This window comes from Ixodes scapularis, unplaced genomic scaffold (assembly GCF_016920785.2).
Source record: "Ixodes scapularis isolate PalLabHiFi unplaced genomic scaffold, ASM1692078v2 PGA_scaffold0__279_contigs__length_252992795, whole genome shotgun sequence".
Classification (NCBI taxonomy): domain Eukaryota; kingdom Metazoa; phylum Arthropoda; class Arachnida; order Ixodida; family Ixodidae; genus Ixodes; species Ixodes scapularis.
Window position 1 is genome coordinate 39019179 of NW_024609835.1, and position 20473 is coordinate 39039651.

General features: G+C 45.5%; 1 protein-coding gene across 1 annotated transcript in view; it reads right to left on the bottom strand.

The window, feature by feature from the left end:
* The window catches only part of LOC8024369 (cytochrome P450 3A41-like), a 32524-nt gene extending 12466 nt beyond the window's left edge, over window positions 1-20058 (bottom strand). Inside the window, exons 1-8 of the mRNA XM_040221649.3 lie at window positions 19985-20058; window positions 15158-15254; window positions 14535-14587; window positions 14354-14450; window positions 13512-13628; window positions 13237-13325; window positions 909-1054; window positions 723-850 (exon numbers count right to left, since the gene is read on the bottom strand). Coding sequence (XP_040077583.1) covers window positions 723-850; window positions 909-1054; window positions 13237-13325; window positions 13512-13628; window positions 14354-14450; window positions 14535-14587; window positions 15158-15254; window positions 19985-20058 — 801 coding nt within the window. The remainder of the gene's footprint in view (window positions 1-722; window positions 851-908; window positions 1055-13236; window positions 13326-13511; window positions 13629-14353; window positions 14451-14534; window positions 14588-15157; window positions 15255-19984) is intronic.
* Window positions 20059-20473: the final 415 nt, after the last annotated feature.

Here is a 20473-nt window from a genome sequence, read left to right on the forward strand (position 1 = left end):
CCAAAGCTGAAGCATGCCGCTAGAGGCGTGACTGTTCGATCTCCTCCCCAATAGTCACTGACATCTGATAATAAACGCGGGGCGTGACGAGTCCGGATCGTCTTATTATCGCTCAACAGCCCATCAGATAGCGGAATTAGCAGATACAAACATCGAAGAATAAATCACGACGCAGAAGCGCGAGTATATTTAGCCGCACCTCGGGCATTTCTGAACACCTCCTAGATTAGAAAACCAAAGCGGCGAATTTGCCAGGGTCACTCAGAGAGGCGACCGTAGGGCGCAGATTGGACGCGAGAGCTGCATCAGTGTTCGGCGGAACTCCGTGTCCAATGAGCGAGAACCCGAGTCTCTGCCAAACGCTGACGCCGCAGTGGTGTCCAACCTGCGCCCTACAGTCATCTCGTTTAGTGAAGGACAAAATTGAGCACTTAGGCTTTCTTATCAGACGGTGTTTTTCTGAAGCTGGCAGTGACTGTGTGGAGCACAAGTTCGTCTGGTTCTTTTGCAGGGGTAGCCAAGCTCTGATTGGCTACGACTAAAGGATAGTGGGTAGACCTCAAAGGAAGCTGCCTTGAAGTCTACCTGTTATCCTTCAATCAGAGTTAATCATAGCTCGGCGTTCTGACGTCACCACAACACCTTGCAAAAGAAGCAGACGAATTTGCTCTTGGTATGGTGTAAATATGTTAAAGGATGAGCGTGCATGGACGCATACTTACAACACCAGACTCGCGTCTTGATTTCATCATGTTTGCACACACATCCTTGAAGTAAGAAAGTCTCTCGGAGCTGAACAGTTTCATTTTGTTCAGCTTCTTCAAGAAAGGAAATAATCTGAAAATATACACTGAAAAGTAATACGAGGAAATTAGTTCCGCACAACTGTGAAATGTCTGTATACTCACCAGATAGAAGCAACGGAATATTAGGGCTCACTTGGAATGACTGGTTTGCTCTTGAGACAAATTCGTTGGTCTGGTTTGAGCGCGAGTCAAGCTTCATTCCAAAAGCACACTTGGCAATGACGTCCAGAGTATAATGATTAAAGTACCTGAAATAATTGCGTATTTATGTTTTAGACTTGCGCTTGTGTTAGGGGGGAACATTCGTGGCTAAGGATGCGTATTTACACAAAATAGTCTATCTAAAAACAAAATTAAAAATTAAAAAAGTGAGGAGTATTTGCAACTTGGGGTACAAAAGTGTTTCGTTGTCGGTTTTCACTCGACTTGGCAAACGACGGGCATCCAGACTGCCAATTTCGTCGGTGTTGGTATAAGGACACGATGACCTCTAGCTTCCGCCGCATGCTTTTTAGAGACACAATCGAATTAGTCGTCGAAACAGACGATCAGTAGCCAGAATCGCAACGCCGTGACGTCACTGCGAAGCTAAACCCGGTCATGACGTCACGGATGAAAACCAAAAGGGGCTGCGACCGAAACAACTCTGCGCTAATAAGATTGGAATTTCGAGCATTCAATAATATTCTTTTTGTGTTCTTTTTAGGAAGTACGAAATCCTTGTTATCGATATTGTTGTATTGTTCAAATAAATATATAAAAAATATGAATACGTCTGTTAACGTTTGAGAATGGCAACATTCAACAAAACTTTTATTCAAAGAGTGATACAAAATTCGTCCCGGATAAAAGTTGCACGTGGTGTGGAGATATTTTGAGTGCGAATGCGGAGCGAATTCACAGGGGCGCCTTTCTTTTTGCACGGCGTCAGGGCACAGTCGCGTGACAACGGGGATGACGGGACCACCTACGTGAGCTTTATTTTGTTCGTGTGCGCCTTCCTCTCCGGCATTTGTCTATCCCCGCTTGAGAGCTATGAAGCCGTCCCAGTCGTAGCCGTTTCGTGGTTTCATTTGTTAAGTTTCTGATGGTGTGATTGGTGTTGTATTGATGGGTTGATAAAGTCCTGTGTTGTGTGCCTAAGATGTTTCGGGCCTAGTTGACAGCGAAAACGTCTTATTCAGTGTGTGTGTGTGTGTGTGTGTGTGACTGGCTCGACAGTTAATCCTTTTGAAAGTGACACGCCCGGCGACGATGTTCTGAGCTCCCACGTCATTTCGGCACGCATCTCATTTAAAATATTGAATCTATACAACAGAGGTGAGCTGGATATCCTTCCGTCTTGCCTGCATGTAACAAATGTAAGTGCGTACGCTACGTGACACTGAGATGTTTCATGCTTTTTGTGCCTGCAGTACCGCGCAAGCGCGTGGCTTGAAAAGCCTCACTTTCATTTGGCTGTCGTTTTGTTTTTAACCGGATTGCGCGAGCTCGTTGTTTAGATCAGATTTTTTTTTTATCCGTGTATAACGACGGGGTCAACTGCGAAACGATCGGAATGTTAAATAAAAGGCTGTGAGTGCAAACATCGGCTCCTCTGTGTTTCTTGACCGGTGTGAACGAACAGAGGACATGTATTTTCTAATCAACTGCAAATTTTATTACACGACATTCAGCTCCTTCGTCTGTATAAAACACGTGAAATAAGTAATGAAAAGCAGCGTTCCGTATTTTGTGTAATGTTGGGCACAACCAAGCAAACGTTACGTGGGGTCTGATAGCCGACTTCGTACTTGGAAAAGTTTTGCATTTCACATCACTTAAAAGGTCATAGAAACGGCAGCGACTGCACATTTGTTTTCGAAGAATCCGTGTTGAACAGCAACGTCGCTTGCAAGCATGTTTGTTTGACCGACACTTTCGATCACTTGAACTGCTCTGCCGGCAACTGGACGTTAGCGCGTGCATAACACAATTAATTTTAATACATAAAAAATGAGGACACAGAGGAGAGGCATCTAGGGCAGGACGTATTCGTCCTGTCCTGCGTGCTTCTCTTCCCTGTACTTGTTTCTTTCTTTTTTTTTTTTTTTTTTTTTTGCAGCGGAGCCGTTAAGGATTTGTTTTTCCAGGATTGTGTCCCCCGCAAAAACTTGAAGGCACCAAACTCTGGACGAGGGGTGACCAAACCGCGGCTCTTTGCTGGTCTACGTGCGGCTCGCGGATCACTCGTAAGTGCAAACTCCCCCTCCCCCCCCCCCCCCCCCCCCTTGTCCCTTTCCGCGTTTCCCCAGGAAAAAAGAAGGGATTTCAGGCACAATAAAGTACGGCTCGTGGTTTGGCAGCCTTGCACCCCCATACGTACTGTCGTACAGCCTTGTCCACTCATACGTGCAGTCAGATTCCGAACAAAATTTAAATTTGCCCCCCCCCCCCCCCCCCCCCCCCCCCCTCCGGCTCTAAGAAGTTTCGTGGTGTCGTTTGCGGCTCTGAGGCCGGTTCAGCCTGCCCACCCCTGCTCTGGAGAAATAGCGCCATCTATGAGCAACGGCGGCAAGCCACGTACCTGATTGCCGCCGTCGCTCATAGATGGCGGCAGCCTTTACACTCTGGCTTGCCGACTTGCGGGAGGCCATTACTTTCCATTGAATCGTTCCGCTGGTCTTCCTTCTTCACCAGAGTGGAAAGGCTGGAAGTTTTTGGCGCATTTCATATTATGTGAGAAAAAAAAATGCAGGGGCAAAAATAATAAAACAGGAGGATGGGGGAGGGGACACGTAGGTGGCAACGTGATCCTTGTGTCCACCTGAGTGCGCCCTGACGACGTGCCAAAATGTCGTCCCCTCTTGCAGGGTTTCCGGTGACGCCAAAACGCCGAGCTTTGATTGGCTCTGATTAAAGGGTAGTGGGCCGACCTCAAAGCAAACTGCCTTGAGGTCTTCCCACTATGCTTTATTCAGAACCAATCAGAGCTGGGCGTTCTCACGTCACCGGAACCCGTGCAAAAAAAGGAGACGAACTTGCGCTCTGCATGAAAGAATGATGAAGTGCGTTCTTTTTTAGTCAAGATTGCAGGCTTACCCGATATGCACCATCAACACTTTTACCAACAAGCCCGCGCTTGCCTACACCGGATTTGGGCATTGCGCGTGCGCAGAAACCAGAATCGCGTGAGGCGAAGCATCTGCGCATGCGCAGTGCCGACAGCAGCGCCCCGGTAGTTTATCGGCGTCAGAGAATTAAGTTGGTGAATAGAGATTCGAATTTCTATAACGCCTGTGATGACGGTGTTGAAAAATACCGCTTACTGCCTTAAACAATGACTCTATTTGTATTATTTGTGTCTAAGTATAAAGTAAGTATATGTCGAAGAAAGGAGTTTTACGAAGATAAGAAATATTTTTAAAACCAACATTCGACATGTCAATCTTCAACCAGTAAGCGCTGTGTAGGTGCTTACACTGCAAGCACTGGGCGTTACTTAAAGAGGGCCGTGACCTCCACCTAAATTGCGTATGGCTGACTGAATATTTCCTCTTTTTGTAGATGGATTTTTTTTTTACATGTGTTTACACCCTAAATACTTAAAATATATTTTTCTCATTTCATTTCGGTTTTGTTTTAAAGGAATACTTCAACGAAATTTGAAATATACCCGTCCTTTTGACAAATAGGCAGAGTATGATCCACAATATTCGTAATGACAATCGCACGTTTGTATTTTGAGCCTGATGGCTGTATTTTTCGTTATAAACGGCCCACTCTGGCGAACGCTCGGAGAATACCCAGCGGAGAGCGCGTCACATCCGCCGCAAACGTGACGTATTTTGTCTCGGGACCTTACGTCCGGACGCAGCAGACGCTGCCAGCTATACCAGCCAATCCCGCTCTGTGGATGTAGCCCGTCATACGCTTTTCGTACGACGGGCTACGTCCGCTGTGTAAATGTCGCGCGACTCCAAGGTCAAGCGACAATTACACGGCTTTGGATAGACCCCGATGGCTCGTCGCGTCTGCTGAAGGCAGCCGAAGAACACCAGCGATAGGGCGACCGCAAGTATCGCCAAAGCTGCCCTTGTACAGATTTTGAGTGACGGGTTGATCATCTATAACCTTGTGAAGGGACACTAGCGACTTCTGGTACACAAAAAAGAAAGTCTCGGAAAGAGGGGAGTTCCTACTTCACCTTTTGTCTTGTCGTGCCCGGAGGCGAGACCGTTATCGTCACTACTTGTCAAGGTTCCTAGACGGGCATTATAAACGAGGCGTTAGCGACATCCACGAGGTGCTCTTCGCTACTCGTTTGGTTCGTTTTAAAATTCCTTTTCTTGTCTTTTTCACCAAGAGATTGGTCTGTCTGATGTGATAATGCCCCCTTGAACGCGAGACGACCAAGAAATACGCGTCGAAATGTTGTCGTAGTGTCCCTTTAAGGCTGTAAAAATGTGTGTTATGAAAAATTACAGTCTCCTATAGACCTTTTCTGCTTACTCTCGCCCCCGACCGCCAAGTAGGCATATCCGGTATGGGCGACGAAAAAGTATCAACACGTTTCAACCTGCAAATAGTAAAAAAAATAGAGGGGAGGCAAAATGAGAATGTGTGGCGGTTACGCTTATGTCCTAAATACCTTCAATTGGCGTGGCGAATGCGAAACAATGTTTTCGTCCATACTGGAAGTGAGGACAATTCAAGATGGTGGCGCCCTTGCGAAAAAGGTCTATACACCATTTTCGTAGCCTTATTTTTACTAAAACACCATTTATGAACGTAAAATAGAGTGCTGTTATATGGAACACCCTTCATAATTTGAGAGTGCGATAAAGCGTGAGGTTATGAATACGTTGAAGTGAGGCGAAGAGTCTTGGTTTTTTAATCATTTTTCAAGTTTAATTGCCGCACTGGCACCCGCTTCAGACACCTTTAGCGGAAGTTGTTTTAGCAACTATGTTGAATAAGTATTACCTGTCCATGTATTTTACTTTTTGATACATTCCTTGAACTTGAATACATTATGTTTTACGCGAAATATTGACAAGAATAAAGCAACATACATGAAATTTTCATATTTGCTAAGATAGTCGCCTACAAAGGAGTGTCTTTCTATCAGACTTGGGAAGTGATCCGTTACAAGTAACGGATTACTTGTATCCATTACTTGTATTAAGTAATTTTGTAATTGACACGTTACTTTCTTTCGGAAGTAATTTGTTATATACGTTCGTTACAAAGTTTTGGTAACGGATTACGTTCATTACTCGTTACTTTAACAAAATATGAACATAATACACAACTGGAGCAATAAGAGCAGAACATTCATCAGCATAAGGAGAGAAACTTTAGCAAAAAAACAATAACAACATCAGTAAGGGGAGAATAGCCGAAAAGAAAACACGATTTTTTGTATGACCGGTCACTAGAACCCCAAGAAAAAGGGGCAAGGCATGTACAAATATACGAAAGACAAAGATCAAATAAGGGAACGCCGAGTAGGCTCTCCGTCTCTTTCCATGGTATTTTTCGTCTTCTCCCGGGCGGGAGAAAACTCTTCGTGTTTATTTGTTTTTGTCTTTTGCACCATTTAACCCTTTCCAGCTTCTTCGACGTCTCCCGTCACCTGCACGGACATCAAAGGCGGGTCCGTACCCCCTCGATTCGCGGGTTTCCAACTCGCGTAACAGACGATGTAGCCTCGCGCGATTCGGTCGCATTCTCTTGGTCTTTGATGTGCGCCATCGTACTTTAACACGCTCTTGAGGCACGGCTGAAAAGCGCCTGGCACGAGGCTAAGAGCATCGTCCTCGAAAGTATGCAGAATCCTTCTTTTGGTTTACTTGTCTAGATGGGGTCGAGTCCACTCCTTACTTTATCGTCAACTGTCAATAGAAAGGGGGGGGGGGGGGGGCTTAGGCGACCTAAGGAGTGCTTACAGAGAGGGAGAGAGAGAGAGAACGCTAAAAGTGGTGTGATTCTCTATTGTTTTGTGAAACCGATGGTCACCACTTCTCTCGCTCTCTATGCCATTGGAATAAAAGTGAGAACCGATGAATTATTGATAACCCGTAACCGGCACTTCTTCTCTGACTGATCGAGTTTTTGGTCATGGAGTGTCCGTCGTCTCCTTGGCCAACTCTTAATGAGATGTTCAAAATTCAGGTCATTATGGAGAACAGAAAACTAGAATTTCAATGCATACCTTGCTTAAAAAAAAGAAAAACATTGTCATTAGCATGAACGACAAACTGTAATCTACAGAAACACATCAAGGTAAGCTGGGACGCCTGCATTCTGCATTGGCCATACATCGTAACATTAGATCCAAGTTTTCCTTTTCTAGTGAATAACAGGCAAGACACCCGAGTCAAAAGTGAGCTTTCGTAGATCGCTTCTTTATCTCCGAATCTCGTAGCGGAGGTAGAAGCTGCTACTGACCCTGCGCACCGCTAGCTTTGTCTGCACATTGCACAATTCCATGGATTATTTCCGGAGGCCAAAAGCTAGCGGGATGGCGGGTGTGGTTGCAGCTTTCGGTGGCTTGTCATCTTACAGGTGAACCGAGTGCACCTACACTCTTTCTCTTAAAGGCCGACATACACTTCGCGCTTTCCACATTTGCCCGCTTCCTCTTTTCTAATATCCTCTCCACTTTTTACCTTAACCCAACTTGACTTTCCTCCCAACTTAGGAGAGGGGAGCGCTAAGAGGATTATCTTCCCTGCAGAAAACGGAGGTTGCGAGTCGGCCTTTAAATACAATATTTTTACAAGGACAACCGTAATATGAATGTATTAGAAACGTAAAGTAGGGTTGCAGAAATTTCTTTAAAATATCATTATTGTTGGTATTGTTTTCTGGATAAGTGTACAGAAAAAGTACCCTGAAAGTAATGTTAACGTAACCAGTAAAGTAATCCTTTATTTTTCAGCGAAAGTAATCTGCAATGGTAATCCATTGCATTTGAGGCTGGGCAATTTGTAATTGTAATCTATTACATTTTTCAAGTAACGAGCACAAGTCTGTTTTCTATTACCCGAGTATATAACGCGGTGGAGCAGTCAAGAGGGTCGTCACGTTTCTTGAGTTGCGCATAGCGTCTGTATTTGCTCTTCCTCCGAGTGTGGGAAAAACATGTGGTGATTTTGACTTCTATAGTTGTTGCTCGAAAACATATATCCCTCGGATGCTGATAAAATCGCAGTACCTTACTTTATGACGGTCAGCAGCATTCTAGGAGTGTTACTGTGACACTCTTATGCCCGTGTCCCACTAGAGCGACAGACAGAAACAAGCGACAGCGACAAGCCTCAAACCAGAGTCTTTCGCGATTTGAGAGGCTTTGTAGAATAAAAGAGGCTATGCTCAAACTCGAGCATCATGCACGAGAGGGTATCTTTGGCGGGCTTGCAATCGCTGGTACTTACTTCACGAGCACCAAACGACTAAACGCCTGCCAAAGATACCATCACGAGCATGCTGTAAGGGTTTGAGGCTTGTCGCTGTCTTCTGTCTCTGTCTGTCGCTCTAGTGGGACACGGGCATTACGGTGTTAGCCCTGGGGCAAGTTGATTTATACCAGTGAAGTGAATTTCTTTTAGCTACCCACCAACATTGTAATTTCTCAACTCCTGGTTATTACCCTTTCCCTTATTCGACTGAGTATCGCGAAATTCAAAATATTTATTTTGAAATCGCGAACCAAATTAAAATGAGGCAAAAACGAACCTCCAAATATACCGCGCTTTTCAGTGCCGTGACGTCAATGCAGCCAGGTTTGCAGGTCAAGCGGGCTATTTAAAGAATGGACAATGTCGGGCATCAGTTTCGTGAAGCTGCGTAAGTGTTGTAGCAAGCTTTCAAAGCATTCATTTGGTACCATGTAACTGCTTTTAATCAGTTGGGAACAAATTTTATTGTCCAAAGAGTGAACTCCTGCCTGCCGTTGGCGTCACTTTGTCATTGTTGCCAGTGGAAACATTAAGTTTGAACAGAAAGGCTATTTTGGTTGAATATTTGGGTTACTATTTTCACGATAATAGCTTATGCGTTTAGCAAATTTTCAGGCAAATCAGGGACCATAAATAAAACGCCGGTGTAGCCTTATAAGGCTGTACATTTGTAGTGCGTTGTAAGCATTTGTTTTTCATGTGACTAAAACAGAATGATAAAAATTATATGTACTCATTTCGAGGTACTAACTTTGATGTAATGATTTCTGCTTCTTAATATAGCTAGATTTTTAGATCGAACGGTACTTTCTTAAACTTGAAATTCGAGGGCACTACTGAGGCGAAGCGAAGGTGTCACTCATAGGACTGTGATCGTGCAGGCGAGCTGGGGTAGATTTACTATTTTCTTGAAACACCTAAAGCTGGGTGCAGAACTAGAAGAACCACAAGTGGAAGGCACAGGAACAGAAAGATAGAAGGCGTCGTTTCAAAATTGGATGAAAGTTTATTTAGTAACATTTTCACATATATCAAAGCCTCAAACCTCGCCAACCAATCACGGCATTCAAAAACCCTAAACTTCAGGTCCGAAGCACAAGTAAAAGACATAACCTATTTTCTGAATTTCTCATCGTCCAGATACATGCAAACACTCTTGCCTTATCTGCCGGCAGTCCACGCTTTTACAGACACAAAGAACCCCAAAACTCAGCTGAAAGTTTATTAGGGTTCTTCGTGTCTGTAGAAGCTTGTACTGCCGGCAGATAAGGCAAGAGTGTTTGCGTGTACATGGATGATAACAAATCTAAGAAATAGGTCATGTCTTTTGTTGGGCTTTGGTCCACAAGTTTGGTTTTTTTTAAATGCGGTAATGGTTGGCGGCGTTTGAGGTTTTGGTGGGATATATGGAAGTGTTACTAAATAAACTTTCAGCTTAGTTTGAGACGATGCCTTCTCTCTTACTGTTCCTGTCCCTTCCACTTTGGTTCTCCTACTTATCCACCAAGTCTCAGGTGGTTCAAGAAAATAATAGCACAGAAGCCCGAAAGAGGTGAACACCGAGCCGTCTACATTTATGTATTTTATTTTTAGAAGGGATACGACTGGTGCTGAACCCGTATTCCGCAAGCTTCATTCCGTGTGTACTGATCTGTGAAAAATGCGTCTCATTGTAGCTGTTGAGTTCTGCTTATCTGGTCTGCATGGTACGCTGTGGCGTTCATAAATGTGAACAACCTGGCTTAAGATAGGCATCTTAGCCTTTGGGGCATAAGAATAGAGGAGATAATGACACGCAGAAATCTTTGCGTTCGTGATTCTCCACTCTGATCCAAGGTACCTGGGCTAAACTTTACATTACGCGAGTTTACCTGCACTCTGACTCTGACCGAGTTTTTACTTCATTTAAGTGTAAAATGTTTTGACTGCTAGACAGAAAAGAGAAACAAAGATTAAAAGAGGATATTTCGTGGGGTTAACCGAACGAGCCTCATTGTGTTTGCCTATTGAAGGAAAGGACCGTTCATCGATATAAAGTCTGATAAATATGAGTGACGTAATCCTGGCTATACTGTAATAATTTCTGCGCATTATTTCTTGTCTATCTGGCACTTTTTGCCGTGGCAGTCACAGGTGCGAGCTGGAGTGAATATCCCGCTAGGTAACTTGTGTTAAACACGTCTGCCTCCAGAGGGTACTTAATACCTTTGATAATTAGTCTATTAAAAGGAACGAAAATGCGTTGCTCGTTCCTTCTCTGAGTAAGTAACTAGGTCATTACTTCTTCATCAAAAATTAACTTGATACAAGCAACGAGTTGTATGTATTGCATATGTCACATACCAGTCTGGTTTGGATTGCGTGCTTTCGTGTCTGTAGGATTAAAAGGGGGTGGTGAAGCCCTAGGTGTGGAAATTTGTCAGAGTATTGGTAGCACAGTATTTGTAGATGATGCTGAAATGCTAGGGAACGAGATGCGTATTTTATATTCAACAACAACAGAAGAAATGTTCCGCTCGTAGCTTCACGATCTGGCTCTCCTTATGGCTGTGGACTTGGTCAGCCTAGTTAGTGTTTTTATTGTGGACTGTAGCTCACAAAACCCAGCGTTCAGCGACGAAGTGTGCGGACTTCTACCTCCGATTTCCTCAAACTCTGTCCCCGGATGAATATAACGCAGCAATACTCGGCTCTCGGCAAAAGGGTTTATTCTCTCACTTATTGCCTGGGGGTTTCGGGATCCGGAAACAATCATCACCGAGGTCGGGGGGAAGTCCGCTGCTATTCCGACTACTCCAACTCCCAGCGGTAATCGTCCACACCGCGTCATGGGGACGTCGTCGTCCAGGGACGCTGTCTGGTCCGTTCGTTGGGTCCGCCACTCAACGTCTTGCCCGCACTTTCCCCGCGCCAGCGTCCGTCTCCCCGTCGAATCCCGCTCCAGCGTCTTCGTCGCCTGTCACCGCTGCAGGCTACTGGCTGTCCGCCGTTCGAGAGAGTCACCGTCCGAGAGAGAGACCTCTCTTAGTACCGCGTCCCCTTTTCAAGCGTTGGCTCATTTGTTCTGGGAAGCCAGTCGCGTGGCGTCAGTTGGCCTAGAGGAGCGCCTGACCCGGACCTTGTGGTACGCGAGGCCATGGCCGCTCCCCCGAGGCATGACGCATCTTGGAGGCATGCTGCCGGGATTTGGGACCCGAAGGGTCGGCGCGGGGGAGAGCAGCCAGATCTGCACACCTCCCTCCCCTCGAGGCTCTGACTTGGGGGGGGGGGGGGGGGGGCTGAGTTTGCGGGGTCCCCAGGACCTCCGGCAGGGAACTCGCTCAGCTGAGTGTCACCGATGATGGCGAGCACCCCCTCGTTGATGATGGTGTTGGCATCAAACCAGCCAGGTAAGCGGTGGTCGTTCATTCACTGGGAAGTCCGTGACCGACAGGAACTAATCCGGAGCACCACAGCCCACAATACGCACGGGCACCCAGGCGCACACAACACGCCGTCTTAAAGTTCGCTTCCGTCCCTAATATTCCATACAGCAAATCGCGCAAAGACGAATACCGCATGCTATATCAGACAGCGCGACGAAACAAAACCTTTCGATCGTTGGACATGCCACGAAATAAAAACAAAACTCTTTGTTTTAATACTAGCAGGCAGGCAATCATCAAGAAAGTCACGCTACACGTTCAAGAAATACTTAAGAGGAAAGCTATTCCTCAACTAAGAAGTATGAGCACTCTCCATATACTCAAATCATACATACGCCCACTATACAACGTTTGCTCTTATAAAACTCAACCGCATTCTTTGAAAACAGAAAACAATCTACCAGAGCGTCCGAGCAGCACACCTCTGACAACAATATTAATCTCGAACGCACTCACGAACAACACACAAAACCTCAAAAACTAACAACCTCCCGTAAAACAGAAACGGCCACAAATCCTGCCCCATTCGCGAGGTGCGACTCGAAATTACTGCGAAAACAAAAAACGCTGCCAACAGTAGCAATTACCCAAGACGGACACTCCCGCACTCGGTGTTCGCGACACCCGAGCCAAAAACACGCTACGGGCAAGTCTACGCAGCACGCCATCATCAGAAAGGATAATCACCTTACTGAAATGCTGGTGTTCCATGGTACCGGCCACTACTACCAACACAAAGGAAACAGTATCTAGATCGTGCGAACCGCAGATCTAATCAGACAGCCTCCTTAAACGGCTATATCCGTAACGTCTGGGCATGTAACCAGATGTTACCGCTTCACTGCTCGGAGGTGACCTCCCACCCAACACTTGCGACGAGCGCGTAACGGCGGACCGCTCCGAACGCCGCACGGGCTCAACAGCTGTGATAAGCGCATCGACGCACGTTAGAGTTCTCCCCCGGTCAATTCGGAAAAAAAGAGCGGCGTTTAAAGGGGAGTTTCCGTTAACACCCATGGACGTATTTTTTCCCAGATACTAGCCCATAACAGCTTCGCTGTAAAAAGTTATATATATTTAAGTTTATTTATCCACAGATATTAGGTTATACACAGATATTACTGAAATGAAACGCTTCACATTTATGGGTTTTACATACCAAACCAATAAAGGGCATCGGGCAAGCCACAACGAAGCACAGAAAAATGCTGCCGATTTCGTGCAAATCTTTTGACGTGGAGCTGAAGTCCCGGTTACACGGCGCCTACCATGCAACAAAGCTCCGTTAGATTACGGACACCCCGGCCGGGATTTCGACCCGCCAACTGGGTATCTGTAGGTGTATGGATGAAGTCACTCCGTAAAAACGCACTGACTTCAGCATTAATAACAATACTTATTATTGTTAACTTCAGCTTTAAATATTACGAAAACTAGGTGAGAACATGTTTAGCATATTAAAACAAACGTGGGACTCTGTCGGAAGTAAAACATAAGGAATAGTCGAGTTTCCTGAATTATAATTTATGTTTTCAATTGATGAGTGCGAGCGATACTTACTGCTTGGCGTCCAGCTCTTCTCCATTCGTAGCTGCTTCTTGCAGGTGTTCACAAGTGACCTTGGCACAGGCTTGGATCAGCTCATTCATCTTAAGGATACGAAGCACATAGGGACATGTAAAGATATATTTAATGAAATACTAAACTCTCAGTCGATTGAAGTACTACTACTACTACTACTACCACTACTACTACTACTATTCCTACTACTACTACTACTACTACTAATAATAATAATAATAAGTTCAATGGCAACCGTGGTGTAGGCAACACACCTTGCGTAATCTTCCGGTTGCAAAGGCAGGGCTGACGGACGGCCGAATTCTTCGCCATTGTTCAGCAGGAGCCTGACTCATCAAACTATCTAGAAGGGGATCATTCATGTCGAAGTGCTGCAAGACATGCGATTGGTGTACTGCTTGCACTGCTTTCATACAAAAAAGAAAACAGATTCTTCAATCAACCGCTGAGTGCGCGCCAATGTCATTGTTCTTTAAGTCTGTGTGCATGTGGTGGTGCACTCGTGGACTATGGCTATGCGCTTTGACTTATGATGCAACGAAGCAGAAACAGAAGTAAACACTCGAGCAGCCAGGCTCGACTGCAGGTTTTGTGAGGAATTGCTCGTCAACAAATCAGATTCTAAACTTTTTCACACACACACAAAAAAGAAAACCCTAGAACGCGAACACATCTTGTGTTCATCCCAATTTCGCTTGAATTCTGTTTTACATTTAAAAGTAACAAGCTTACTTAAAAAAAGAAGCTTTTTTGTTAGTTTTCTTGTTTCTGTCAATGTTACAACCAGTAGTATGCTGTCAACAGTACAAGCCTACACAATTATGCCCACATCGTCGAGTATCCTAGTAGGCATTGTTTGTTAATGCCACGAAAGATTACCTGATTTAAATTCATTAACTAAGTTTACTTTTAAAAGCAACTGGCTAGTTTTATGAACACTATACTAAGCCTAGGTAATGTTCAAAATAATATTCAAAATTTACAAGTGAATTTGCTTGGTAAAAATGTTTGGGAGCTGTGAACAGCGTCTGCCTTAATACGCACTTTGAAACTAAGCGACAGCTTTATATAGGACAGCGTAACATGTGACACATACTCTTCTGTTTGGAAGCAATGGAAAGTCTTTGACGAGAACGAGCTTCACAATGTCTGGTTCAGCAACGATGAGCAATGGTTGTGGTCCTTCAAACACACTGGAATGAAGTGTTTCATAAATACTTAGTATGACTTTTTATTGAACTTATATAAGCACTATTTGTCTCTCTAAGTTTATTTACCCGAACAGTTTCCCATACTTTTGAGTCATCTCCAGTTCGATCTCGTGGGGTGGCTGTAAAATATATGACATTGTTAGAACGGCGTATTGACTGAACTTTACCATCCCTGCAGGACTTCACTTAGTTTTTCTGAATGTTAATAAAGCATTAAAATCCCGTCGAAGTACGAACAAACATTCGGTTGTCGATTTGACCATTAATTTTAGTAGGCGCGATCGCAAACCTACGCTGCAGGGTGTGCATATCAAAGGGCAGTGCATGTGCAACAAATTTAGTTCTCAGTTACTAGTGACGTTTGTAAGTCAGCACTGCTTACTTAAACAAAAATGCATGAAAGCGTAAAACAGATACGAGGAACAGTATTATTTAGAAACAAAAAAAGAAGAGACCGGTCACGTGTCATCTAAATTGCACAATGCAATATGAACATTCGTTGAGTCGTTTGTCCTAAATTGAATTTGTTGTCGTGGCACTGATCAGTATGACACGACGGTGTTCGCTGTAGTACTCTAGTACATTGTGCTTGGTATTAATATCTACACATCAAGTGAAAACGAGATGTAAGTGCACCGACCAAAAGCAGAACTGTGACCGGTGTAAACAAAAGCAAGACTTATACATACCTTGGATAAAAACTTCAGCAATGGTACGAAAGACAGGGACAACTTTCGGTGTACAATGTTTTGGTCCTTCCAGTAGTTCTTGTTTCGAGCCAAATATCTGGCAAAAGTAAATAAAATAAGAGGCCGCATCTCCACGTGGTGAATGATGTTGATTGGGGCGCATCTCTGGTGGTGCTGATGATACTGAATTTATTGTTCATAGGTAGTGCTGATGGTGCTGTTTTTTTTTATTGCTCATAGGTAGTGCTAAGGAACTTAGCACTACCTATGAGCAATAACTTGTTGCTTTATGGTCCGTGAAATGCAGAGCCAGTAGTTCTTCTGGCGGATCAGCTTGGATCCGCTAGAAGCCGTGGAACACATCTCCACCGCTTAAAGGGGCACTCAAGCGGTTTTTGGAGAAGCTACTTTTTGGTGCGATTGCGTTAAGGAAGTGTCAGTGAATGAGTATCTTCAGTTTTAGAAGGCAGAACCGCCTATTAGTCACGCAGGAATAAAATACGTGCGGACTCTTTTCTGTACTTGCGAGGACCAATGAAATTTTCGTATGTTTGAAAATTTTGGCGGTCGTTGTAAAGTTTCGCTAAAGAAACAATTTTCAGTTCATTTAAATATGTTTTGCATGATAATTTTACAAGACGTAAAATATTTTTAGTTTAGAATACGCGATACTGCAATTATGGCTTCACAAACAAGGGACTACGTTTTCTCCTTGCCTTCCTCCACGGGGGTTGAATTTCCCGTTCCCCAGGGATGCGCGGAAGCGCACGTATCTCCGGGCGTTGCAGGCCGGTCGGCTTTGGCGTCGGTGGTGATCGTCGGCGTGGTCAAAGCTCATCCATCGGTCCGCGTAAAAGCGGTATCCTTGACTGTGAATTTTCGTCGTGTGTCGCTATGATAACTCAGCACAGGGAAGATCCACCGTATACGCGTGCGGCGACGTCGTGGAGGCACTCTCAAGACAGCAGAAACGACCGCGCCGTCGTGTTTGTTTACTTCGACTACAGTGGTGCTTTCCAAGCATTTGTGTCCTCGAACATCGCCCGGATTTCTTATTTGGCGCATTTCATGCGTGTGCTCAAGTTCAAGGTATTACTGGTGCGTACCGTATAAAGGATGCGAATTTTCACGCGTTTTCATTACCGGAGAAAAGTGATTAGTGTTAGCAATCCTGAACGCTTCAACGTCTATCTGATCACAATATCATATTTCTACGTTGCTATATCACTGCTAAGATTACATTGTATTTTATAATCATAGAAAAGGCGTGTGGCGAGATTCGCACTATTGCAAAGTCGTGTATTAGAGTCGTGATCATCCAAGACGGCGGACTGCATATTTTTATTTTATTTTTTTCATCTACTGCACCCTGCAAGCCTATCAAGAAAAAAATAATAATAAATCTTTAGGCTATAGAAAACTGTCTGTCTATATTCTGTTACGGCATTGAGCGGCAGTGCGTCCCCTTCTTCGAGGGGCCGCTGAAACAGCTGACGGCGGCGTATAGTAGCGGTCGCCGTGCTGACGACCCCCTGCGCTTGTTGTAGTGGTTGCAGGTGAGTGTACGCGCGGAGCAGAGCGGTCGCTCCGGTTGCAACGGACGCAGTTGTAGGTACGCGCTCGTTGCATATGTCTGAACCAGCCTTCCCCCCGTCCTCCCGAGGCGAAAGTCAACGTGGCGACATCGTTTGACATCACGTACCAGAGGAACGCTGCGATGTCAAACGTTGGTTTGGTTACGACTTGCCCCAACCGCAAATGGAAGAACGCCCAAAAAGGTCTGCGTTTCGTTGTCCTCGGAACCCGAACATGTCTCCGAAGCGCTGCTATCGTGCACATCGCACGTCGGAGTAGCGTCATAGGAAATCATCCCCAGGTCGGCTGTCCGCCGAAGAATTTCAACCTCCAACGGCGTCAGGTCCTCGAGCGTAGAGAACTCCGCCGTGATCGAAGCTCGAATAACAAAGAGGTTCGGCCACTGCGGCTACCTCGGGATCACTGCGCGACGGAACGTCGTCCAACGCCATTGGCCCGAGATCCTTTTGATAAGCGTGCGAGGACCAATGAGAGTGGTTTCGTTTTTAGATGGATCCGAGGTTTGGCGGCCTTCAATTACATTTTTATTAAAGAAATAATCACCGTATGACTATACTTTTTGGTTTTTAGGGATACTTAGGGCGTCTAAACTCAGCTGTCATCATCAAAACACGAACTCAGAAACCACTTGAGTGCCCCTTTAAGTCAACGGTCCACGTCAGAAAGAGAATGTGTGGTATGGATCGTGGTTATATACGTAGTTGAGCATTTGACCGCAGCGCCCTCTCGTCTACAAACGTTGAGCCAATGCATCCAAAGTTTAACGCGATTATATGCGCATCGGACAGCAGCGCCCTCTCCCGTATAAACATTGAGCGGCTACATGCAACGTTGGAGTGTAGCGTAGTGGTTAAGACGTCTGCCTCGTAAGCGAGCGGTCCGAAAAAAACCCGTGCGGGCGGGCGTTTTTCTTTTTCTTTTTTTCTCTCTTTTTTAAGTGGGCCAATTCCGAAGGGCCGATCCCGGAAGCAGTGCAACCAATGTGAGCACGGACGCCGGACGGATGGACAAGGCTAGACTCTAAGGAGCTTCGCCCCTAATAGTGTGAGTGCAAAACATTTGTCAACACTTCCTTGTGATGTTTCTATAGTCAGTTACAGGTTAAGAAGGTAGCGGCAAATGCCCCTCAAAGGGAATCAGATATCCCTCCGCCACCTCCGCATCCAATAGCGTCCCACCGTTTCCGTGACGTCGCGGCCAACGCGCGAGGAGAGTCTTGCCTTTCTTTACATATTTGCTTTATCTTTCGACTTTGACTTAGCATTGTGGAAGCCACGAGAGGGAGATTAGAGTTTTACCCCACCGACGGAAACAAATACGACTTTCGGGGATTAGGTTCCCCCCTCCGATGGATACAAAGGCTGCTTTCAGGGGCTCGGTTCCCCCTTCAATGAATACAAAGGTCGCTTTCTGGAAAAGTGGGATCGGAGACAAGTTGGAATCCATTGAAGCGGAACAAGGAGCGTTTCCAGTGAACTCTTCTTTCGACTGCGGAGAGATTTGAAACGGGCGCATCACCGCGTATGGGAGGAGCTTCTCCTACCTTCTTGACCTGTAACCGACTATAGGATACTGTTTTGAAAGTTGTCATTGACTCTTTTTAGTGTAGACTATGTGGCACAAACTTGAATTCGTCGCTTCTACAAAATGATATCAGCTCACTACATGAAACTTAGACGCTCTTAGAAATACCAGCTCGTAGGGGTTCGTTATGTTGGACAAGAGAAAATCAAAGTTAACAAATTCTGATTGTAATGTGTCAGGCGATATGAGTGCTTGAAGAGCCGATTAATAAATTTAAGGTTATCAATGCCATAATGATCACTTTCCATTTTCTACCTCACATATCCACCACGATCGATAACATTATTCTGAAGAAATATTTTTTCGTGTGCTCTTTAATTGTTTTAGCCGGCGATGAAACATCCTGGTGTATTGCTATTGAATGTATACTTACCTTAATTATGCCCCCTGCAATACACCAAGCTGAATTAAAGAAGTCACTTTGGTTAATATAAGAACTCACTATCCTTGGGATACAATTATTCGGGTTCCTGATTCTTTCATACGAGCACGAAGTTGCTTTTGGCTAGACGTCTGACGATTAAATTTGCAAAAAAGCTGCGCCCAGGTGTTCTTCGTAACGAACTTCTTGGCTGAGACAACAGGGCTGTTGACCATTTCTTACAAATCTTTTGCCTTTTCGCCTATCTAGAGAGGTAATGTGGAAAGGCGAGGACGACTGACTCGATACGGTAGAGTCCCTGCATAAGCTCCCTACGGGAATCAAAGTCGCTGGTCTGTTTTCCGCGTGCCACTGCACCGCTATTCGCCGAGATCCGATCACTTGGGGAGCAAAATCCAAGTGCTGCGCAGGAAAGCCGGAACTATGGGGATGAACGCGAAACTCTGGCTTTAGTAGGGCGCCTATACAGGATCTCTACGGTTAACGGACACGCAGCTTTATCTGGTAAATACTCCAAGAGACGGAATTGATCTAGTTCGCCGAAAGCACACAAAAATGATAAAGAGTTTTAGTAGATCGTGTTTTCAGGCCACGCTATTTGCAGCTGGAGTTCGCGCTGCCACATCGATGCATGCTCTGAAGCGGGCGCCCGTAGCGCTAGCGACCTTTATAAAACTATCTACTAAAACTTCCTACTGATTGGAGTTTTGGGGTTTTGTGGATATTAATACAGCATGTAGTTGGTAAGCCATTTCAAAGTGTCGACGAGTCACTCGTTGTAGATGAGCAATTTAGCGAGTGCAGTACAACCACTATCCTGGGGTCTTATACGTGCACCACGCAGTGGGGATACACGACCACGCGCCGGTACGATGCTCATCCAGATCGAAACGGGCAGGGGTAGGGATTGAACCCAGGATCTCTGGGCTCTGCAGCGCGAGCTTTCGCTCCACGTACTCCGAGCTGGTGTGCGCTAGTCCACTCGGCCACCGATCCCTCCGAAAGCACGCAGCTGTTTCATGCACAATGCTAGTCAAGATGTAAACTTATAGATGTGCACGTGCGTGACATCTGATAACATTCGATGCTATTGACACGTCTGCAGACGATTTAGTTTCTAGTTTATAAAACCATGCAATACCACAAAGAAATTGGGAATGCGGGAAAGGAATGAACGCATCGTAATGCGAATGGACGAGAGAACGGTCAAACGTAGTCACAGAATGATGCGCTTTTAGAACACCGAAAAAGAAAAAAAAACTTACATGTACAGCAGGGTGAAAGCCGACAAAACCACAATTATCCAGTTTGGCAGAATGTAATACCCGAGTAGCTCCATGGCCGGCCACTACTCGTAAGCGGGACAAAGGAACACGCGAACGCGTCGGAGAGTCCTGGGCGTTTTGAAGCATACTGTTATCAAAGAAACAAAACGGTACGACAAACAAGGGGGGGGGGGGGGGGGAAGGGGGGGCGAAGACCTGTTTGCTCTGTAGGAGATGCGAAGGCGGGACAAGAGTTTGATAGCGATTCCGACTCAGTTCCGCCCTCGCACATGTCAGGAGGGAGGCTTCGGGTGAACAAACATCGGCGTCGATTATTGCGGGCGTGCCGTAGCAGCAACCGTGAGTTGCTACTCCTCAAGTGAGACACGCTTGAGTAGCAATTCGTTAAAGCGCTACTCGCGCGGTAGAGATGTGGTTGTGTATCGGAAGGACAAAGTCAGTCAAACAACGCCAGGGGTTGTTTTCAAA